Source organism: Opisthocomus hoazin, chromosome 12 (assembly GCF_030867145.1).
Source record: "Opisthocomus hoazin isolate bOpiHoa1 chromosome 12, bOpiHoa1.hap1, whole genome shotgun sequence".
In the NCBI taxonomy this organism is placed as follows: Eukaryota; Metazoa; Chordata; class Aves; order Opisthocomiformes; family Opisthocomidae; genus Opisthocomus; species Opisthocomus hoazin.
Genome location: NC_134425.1, coordinates 28,256,588 through 28,264,391, shown reverse-complemented (window position 1 = coordinate 28,264,391; position 7,804 = coordinate 28,256,588). Strand labels below are relative to the sequence as shown.

General features: G+C 68.7%; 1 protein-coding gene across 1 annotated transcript; it reads right to left on the bottom strand.

The window, feature by feature from the left end:
• Positions 1–655: 655 nt before the first annotated feature.
• On the bottom strand, positions 656–5,268 carry LOC142362815 (uncharacterized). Its single transcript, XM_075433437.1, has 9 exons — positions 4,485–5,268; positions 4,090–4,252; positions 3,835–3,907; positions 3,497–3,598; positions 2,829–2,960; positions 2,189–2,364; positions 1,936–2,055; positions 1,715–1,795; positions 656–1,576 (listed from the first exon to the last, which is right to left on the bottom strand). Exons 1-9 carry the CDS (start codon positions 5,266–5,268, stop codon positions 1,384–1,386), a joined length of 1,824 nt encoding a protein of 607 aa, XP_075289552.1. The 3' UTR covers positions 656–1,383.
• Between the last annotated feature and the right edge of the window lie 2,536 nt (positions 5,269–7,804).

The following is a 7,804-nucleotide window of genomic DNA, read 5'->3' as shown; positions in this document are numbered from 1 at the left end:
CCCGTCAACACGCAGCCCGGGGCTCTGCGCTCCTCAGCACCCTGCACCAGGGCTCTGCACCGCAAGCAGTGAACGGGTCCCGCGCCCAGGACCACGCGCCCAGAGCCCCCCGCTCCATCTCTCCATGGCATCCGCACCCTGCGCCCCACACCCGGGACCCCACGTGGGGCAACCAGGGCTAAACCAAAGCCAACTGCTGTGCATCACCCACACACTACGTCTTCAGCCTCCTCCAGAGTCAAAAACTTCACGCAGGTAGGGAAGAGGGGAGGGCTGTGACGCAGACAGGGAACCCCACAGGCAAAATTCCTGGCAATGGAAGCGTTGCTGTGATCACTCAGAGATCTGGGAGCCGCTTCTGAGCCAACCTTCTGCTGCAGGATCAGTTCTGTCTTCCCCAGCACTGTTCATACGACCAGGACCCTCAGCCCGCCGCTCGCACAGACGGCCACGGAGCCTTGCAAGCGTTTGGGTTTTACTGAAAAGCTCTTCAGAAAAAACTGTGGCCTGCACCACGTTCTCTTTTGAAACTTAAAGGGGAAAAAAAGTCACGCCATAACGTCAGCAAGGGAACGGCTGCGCGTCGCAAGTGATTTCAGAAACCTCCCCAGTCCAACACTGCAGAGAAACATCATGAAAATCACTTTGGCTTTAATTGGAAAGAACGCATCCAGACATTTCGATTCTGCTGCCCTCCCCTCCCCTGGCAGGAGGCACAGCAGTAACACACCGCGAGAAATCCTCGCTCTCCTCCCCACGCGCGGGGCAGCTCTCCTCCGACATCCTGCTGCCCGAAGCCGTCCCAGGGCCAGCGCTCCCGGCCCAGCTCCGCGGCCGCATCCTGCTTGCCTGCAGCACTCGCCAGCTTCAAGAGCTGTCACGACCGCACCGTGCTCGCTAACGAGCAATTCGGAGAAGCTCTGCGGCTACAGGCACTGGGAGCACGCACCACGCCGGCACCTGCGACGCCCGGGCTTCGCCACAGCCCCTGCCGAAGCCCTGATGCCCAGCGGGAAGAGGGCACGCGGAAGGAACAGCCCCGCGCTGCCCCAGAGGAGCCTCTGGCATGGCGGAGGATGAGCCAGACCCCACGAAAACCTGTGTCCTCGTGGTGGGACAGGGAGGGAAATGCCACCTCCCCCTGCCCGCGAGACAAGCCCCGCAGCTGCGTCCCGGGGGAGGAGGTGGGAGACCCAGGCGAGCAGAGGAGACACCACAGGGTGGGACGAGGGGTGGAGGGACCCCCCCCATCCCGGCAAACTCAGGAGGGGGTTCCCTAGGACCTCCACAGCCCTCCCACCGGCAGGTCCCTCAGCCGACGATCCCGGTCTCTCTAACTGCCGGACACAGATTTATGGTGGTGGTGCGATCTGCCCAAGGTCCCTAGGTTAAAAGCAGAACCCTGCCGGCCCGACCCCGCGGCGGGGCTGAGCTCTCCTCGGCACGCTCTGCGCTGGAGCTCTGCACCTCTCGCTGGCTTTGGGTCAGTCCCTCGGGTGCGGCTGTGGCAGGAGGCGAGTCCTTGCCCCGGGCTGTCCCTGCACCTCCTCCCGTGCCGTGGTGCCCAGCTCTTCTCCTGGAGGTGAGCGGGACATCCCCGCGGGTCTCTGAGACCCCAGCCAGAGCAGCCCCCCCAAAAACAGCCACCAGCACCCCCCAAGCCCCCCACCCCAGCCTTGCGAGGGGTGCTTCGGAGCAGGACCTGGAGCTTCACCTGGCTCGGCTGCTCCTTCCGGGCTCTGAGCGCTGCCTTCCCCACACAGCACTGCTCTCGCTGCCGCCTCTGCTCACGCTCCTGCATGTGGGCGAAGCACAGGCAGACGGCGAAGCCCAAGGAACCGGGGCTGCTCTCTGGGTCAGGCACCATCGCTCAAAGCCCACCTTGGCTCCACAGCCGTGCAGGGTGAGACCCTCCCCCCCCCGTCCCCAAATTACCTTCCCCCTGCGGCCAGAGGGTCCCCGGGCTCCCTCCGCAGCTCCCCAGGGTGGTGCCGGATTTGCTCTCGGAGGCTGCGCAGGACACGGAGCGCGTGGCTGGCGAAGAGCAGAGACGAGCTGGAGGAGACGGGACACGGGTGGAGGGGAAGGACCGGTGTGCCCGAAGGCATCGAGCGGCTCCTCCGCAGAGGGTGCCCCGGGGATGCGGAGCGGAGGAGCCCACGCAGCACCCTGCGGTGACGGGACTCACCCGACCGCTGCCGGCGAAGGGCCCTTCCCCGTGGCATCGTCAGCGGGTGGGCTGTGCCAGCGCGGGCACTCTGGGGTGGTCCCCGCAGCCAGGGAGGGACCCGGCACCAGCAGCTCCCGTGGGTGGGTCAGGAGGGGCTCCGGCCGCCGCAGCTGGGCACCCCCGCCAGTCCCTTCCTGGGGGAGCAGCCGCCGGGATGGAGACGGATGAGAGCAGCCCCTGCAGCCTCAGATCTTCCCCCCCGAGCCCGCTCAGCCTCACGTATGAAAACCATTGGCCTTGCAGCCAGGAAAGACCCGGAGCTGCCTTGGACACCCAGGGCCGAGCCGCGGAGGCTTGGCAAGGGCAGGTCGAGCATGGAGGCTCCCGGAAGGGCATCTCCTCTCCCCTGCCCTCCCGAGGCACCCCCAGCTGCTGGGCTCGCTGACAGACCCCACGATCCCCGCGCAGCCCCACTCACGGGCAGGGCGAAACGCCGGGGTGACCCCGGGGGAGCAGCACATCTGGGCTGATGTGCTCCCCAGCGCCGCTCCCCCTCCCTGCCCAAGCCGCCATCCGAGTTCAGCCGTGGCAGTTAACGCAGCTTTGGGGAGCTGAAGTTACCCCGCGTCCCCACCCACTCCCTTCTCCCTCCCCTGACCTGCTCCGGGGCCTCCCGGAGCTGCCGCAGGGCTTCCACCTTCTCCTTCTGGAGCAGCACGCGGAGCCGGTGCAGGGCTTCCCGCCTCTGCTGCAGGAGGGAGCGGGTACGATGCTCCAGCTCGCGCAGCCTCTGCAGAGAAGCTGGGGTCACGCCAGCCCTTCTGGCAGCCACCTCCACCCCAGCGCCAGGCAGGCTCTGCCCGCGGGCAGGCTCCATGCAGGACGCCGGGGCCTTCCTGGCCAGGACGCTTCCGCCTCAGCCTGCTCCAGCACAGGGCTTGGTGACCCCCAGCGAGAGCTGGGGTTTGCTGGGGAAGGGTCCTCAGCGTGGGGCTGCAGTCCCTGCCTGCGCCCAGGACCCCGGTTCTTCCCTTTGCCATTGCCGGGACTTTCTGGGGACCTTGGGACCCACAGACCAACAGCCCCCGCCAGCGCACACCCACACGAGAGGTTTACCCAACAAATTCTGCTCCTAAAAACTCCAGCAAATAAAACCTCCCTGTGGAGAAATTTCGCTTGGCTCCTTCGGCATCTGGGCAGCCCCGAGCACCTCCCACGGGCCGCACACACCGGGGCACGGGCTCAGCCTCCGGCCAGGAACGTGCTCCCTCCCGGGGTCCCTCCGGCACGACCCCGCGCCCGCGGGAAAGCCAGGAGGGCACCGACCTCCTGCAGCTCCGCTTTCTCCTCTTGCAAAGCCGACGTCTTCCCTCTGTCCTTCTCCAGCCGCTGCGCGCAGCCCGCACAGGCTCTCTGCCCCTGCCCGGACTGCAAGGAAACATCTCCCGTTCCCACCTCCCACGTCCTCGCCTCTCCCAGGACCCTCGCACGGTGCCCGGAGTGGTGCCGCTCGTCCCTCCCGACGCAGAGCCGGCGGCCATGGCCAGCACAGTCCCCCGCAGCCCGCCGTCCCCCAGCCCACCCCAGCACCACGCACCTGAAGACCCCCAGCCTGTCCCCTGCCACCCCCAGCCGTGCCCGGCCCCGCTCCAGGGTCACCTCACCGTCCTCCTCGCCAGGTCCCCGGGGTCCCGACGGCAGCCATCCTGGGTGTGCGCCAGCACCGCCGCGCTGGCCCTGCGACGGGGTCACCGTCACCGACGTCCCCATCCGCACCACTCCCCGGCTCCGCAGGCTGAGACCCCGCGGCTTCCCCACCCAGCGCCAGGGGTCCAGGACCCTCTCGGGCCATCTTCTGCTCCCCAGGCACCAGCAGACACCCGTGGGCATAGGGTCCGTCCCCGGAGCCCCCCGTGTACCTGGCTCTGTCCCTTTGGCTCCGAGACCCCTCGGCAGCGGGTCCCAGCTCTCGCCTTCCCTCCTGGCTCCTCCACGGGGACCAAGGCAGCGGCACTCGTCCTGGGCAGGGTGACGCATCCGTCCCGCTCCCGCGTCGCCCACGGGACCCCTCTGTGTCGGCCCCTGTGGGGAAAATGCGGCGTTCCCAGCTGGGACCCCACACGGCACCGACAAACCCCACCAGCGACGGGCGCTGGACCCTGCCACCGTGCCCCGCACGCAGCTCGCTGCACACACCAGGACACCCCGGCCCAGGGAGAGGGTCCCCGGCCCAGCCATGCCCCTTCCCCGGCTCGGTCCCGGTCCTCCTTCCTCCTCCAGCATCACCCAGCACCTGGGGCCAGCCCAGACTCACCGGGAGCCGTGCGGGGAGCTCTCCTCCGCCCGCTGCCTGCTCCTTCCTCCTCCGCATCACCCAGAGCAAGGCTGGTGGCCCCTCCACGCCGTCCCCGGGGATCCGGTGGCTCCGGCCATCTCAGCGCCGGGGGCTGGCCGGCGGGACGTCCCCTGCTCCCGGCACCGCTGGACGCTGCCCAACGGCCGTCGGCAGGGCCCCTCCTTGCGACGGCAGGGGCTGTCCAGGGATGCCCAGCAGCAGAGCCTTCGCCACGCGAGCCGATGGCCAACTGGTCTTCCCTGGAGCACCAGCGCCGGGGGGGAGAGTCCTCCCGGGCCAGGGCCGGCGGTGTGGAGGGGGCTGCCCGGGGACCCACCGAGGCTGTCCCCAGAGCATCGCTCCGGCTCATTCGGGATATCCTCGCGCCCAGAGACTCCAGGCTCTCCCTCCTCGTCAGCGGTGGAGACCTGCCCTGCAACGGACGCCTGCCCGGCCGCTCCGCTGACTGCCGCCGGACCTGTGCTCCTCTCTCTGCGGGGAACACGGACCCCTCCTGCCCGGGACCACCTCCCTCTGCCGGGACGTCCCCATCGGGCTCCTCCTTGGAGAGCAGCAGGGGCTCCACCATGTCCTCCAGAAACCGGGCAGCCAAGTCCTCCGTGCAGACGGAGCTGGAGCTGCTGCGGTCCCCGGGCCGGGAGCCGAGGGGCCGAGCCAGCCCCCAGCACCGTGGGACAGGGCTGGCGACACCCCGGGGACACCCGGCACGGGGTCCCGCCAGCGCTGCGGAGAGCGGAGCCATCAGCCCCCGCGCCAGCCTGGGGTGCCGGCAGCGCCCGCTCTCCCCGGGGAGCGTTCGGTGCCCACCGACGCACCAACAGCTCAGGCACTGCGCCCTCGCCAGCAAGATCCCCAACCTCAACCACTTCCCAAAGCAAAAGCCGCCACACCATACTTTTTTTTGAAGTTTTCCCTAAACTGGGGTACTTTTCCACGCTGAGGGACACCCCGGGCGTCGCGGCGGCAGCCCGGCGCAGCAGTGGGCGCAGCAGGGCACGCGGGTGGGACGCCGCTCGCTCCTCCATCTCAAAAATCAGGCAGCCACTGCCTGACGGGAGGGTCCCGACCCCAAACCCTCGCAGCTCGGCAAAAGCCCCTCCTGGCACCACCGGTGCCGCCGCCCCGCGTCCCCAGAGCAGGGTTTCGCTCTCCCAGCGCATGCTGTTCTGGTCTCTGTGCTGCGCTGCTCATCTATTTAATCGCGGTCGCTGCCGAATCCTGCGCCTGAGCATCAGCGCCCGCTACCACAGCCAGCCGCGCTCCGCCGGAGGGTTTGGCCCGGGGGGGCCCGGCAGCGCCAAGCAGGCACCGCAGCCCCCGTCCCCACTCACCAGCCACCCGGGAGCCGTCTGGGAAGGCGTCGGGACAGAGGGCACCGTCCCCGCTGCCGTGCCGCTGCGGGGGAGAGCGGGGCCATGGGGCGATGGCGCAGGGCAGTGGGGAGCGGGACGGGGCAGGGGCACCCCGGGCTCCCGCTGCACCCCAACATCTTGGCCCCGCGCCGTGAGCCCCTTCCCGCACCCGCACCTGGCTGAGCCGGGGATCGGCAGGGTCCAGCCCACGGTGCCGGCGTCCCCCTGCCCAGGATCCCGCAAACCCCAGCTTTCTCCCCGCGCCCCGCTCCGCAGAGGGGAGGAAAGCGGCGCTGCCGCTCAGGACAGAGCAGCAGGTCTGACAGCCCTGGGGGGGGAAATCCCCCGTTTTCGGGGGGACACACTCCTGTGGGGACAGGCAGGAAGGGCAGCAGGCCGCAGCCCTGGCTTCTGGCACCCTGCGCTTGCAAACTGCCCCGCTACGGAGCGGCTGGGACAAGCCCGTCCCTGGCAGCGCGGGAGCCCAGGCACCTGCACAGGCCGTGCTGCCTTCCCGGCGCGCGGAGACGGCCTCCTCCAGCCCCACGCCTGCCACGCCGCCCGGGCCTGCAATGCAAGCAGAGGGTGACACTCTAGAACACCCCACGAACTCATTAGGCTTCAGAGTGAACACGGCAAGAACCCACCTCGCGGAGCCGCGGTGCCAGGCTGAGGGCCACGCCGCAGGGGTGACGGGCAGGGCTGCGGGGCATGGAGGTTCGCCTTTCATTAAACCCCAGACACTGGCAGGCTTCCTGCGCCCGGGAGCTGCCCGGCCCTCGGCCCCAGCGCCCCACGGCCGCAGGCAGCGCAGGCAGGGAGGCTCCGCGTCACCGGGCACGCTGCCGGCACCGGCAGAGCGGGTCCCGCTGCGGGGGGCCCCCAGCCCAGCCCCGACCCATACTCACCTGGCCGAGTGGTGCCGGGGCGGGCAGGACATGAGGCAGGACAGACGGACGGCAGGACAGACAGACGGCGCTGTGTGTGCTGTCACCTGGCAACGCCGCAGCAGCCGGCCAGTCTCAGCCTGCCCAGGGCTTCGCCGGCACAGCCCCCGCCCAGAGCCTCCTCTCCTGGGCCACCTCCTCTTGGCCACCTCCTGCCCCGGACAACGTGCCCTGGGCCATCTCCGTCCCACCGTCCCCAGAGAAACTCCTTCCCTGGGCACCTTCCCTTGGGCCACCTCTTCTGTTCCTCCCTCCCTGGGCAACCATCTTCTCCCTTGGACAGCCTCCACCGGGTCATCTCCTCCCAGATGCTGTCCTCCCCTGGCCCTTCTCCCTCCCTGGGTAACTCCTTCCCTGGTCCTCCTTCTCCTCTAAGCTCTCTCTCCTGGAGAACCTCCTGCCATGGGTACCTACCCCTGGGCCACCCCTCATGTTCCTGCTTTCCTGGACCTCCTCACCTGGGAAACCTTCCCTTGGACGTCTCCTGCCTTGGACAACCTCCACTGGGCCACCTCCTCCTGCAGCCCTCCCCCCTCCTCAAGCCACCTTCCCTGGACCTTTTCCCCCACCCCGATCTTTCTCCTTCGTTGAAGAACCTTGAACCGCCTCTTCCCTGGACCTCCTTGTCCTCCGGGCCACCTCCCAGAGTCCTCCTCCCCTAGGCAACCTCCTCCTTTGGACAACCTTCCCTAGGCCACCTCCCCATCTCCCCACCAGGTCTCCTCCTCCAGGCCACCTCCTGTGGTCCCTTCCCTGACCACCTCACCTGCCACCCACCACGTGCCCACCCTGGGGCTCCTCCGGGACCTCCACCTGCAGCCTTGAGGAGCAAGCGACCACCGCAGCACTGCGGCTGTTCAGACTCCCAGATCCAAGTCTTATCACGGCGTAGGAGAAGAGGGATCACTCACAAGAGTGTGCAAAAAGAAGCAGCTGAGCAGCGTTAACAGCGGGACGACGTGGCGCTCCTCTGCGGGGG

Bases quoted from the DNA above. Each gene is read 5' to 3' on its own strand.
- LOC142362815 (XM_075433437.1), bottom strand. From the start codon at position 5,268: ATGGCTCCGCTCTCCGCAGCGCTGGCGGGACCCCGTGCCGGGTGTCCC. The intron at 4,253-4,484 runs GTGAGTCTGGGC...TTTTCCCCACAG, and splicing joins AGCTCCCCGCACGGCTCCCG to GGGCCGACACAGAGGGGTCC. The intron at 3,908-4,089 runs GTACACGGGGGG...ACCCCGTCGCAG, and splicing joins AGCCAAAGGGACAGAGCCAG to GGCCAGCGCGGCGGTGCTGG.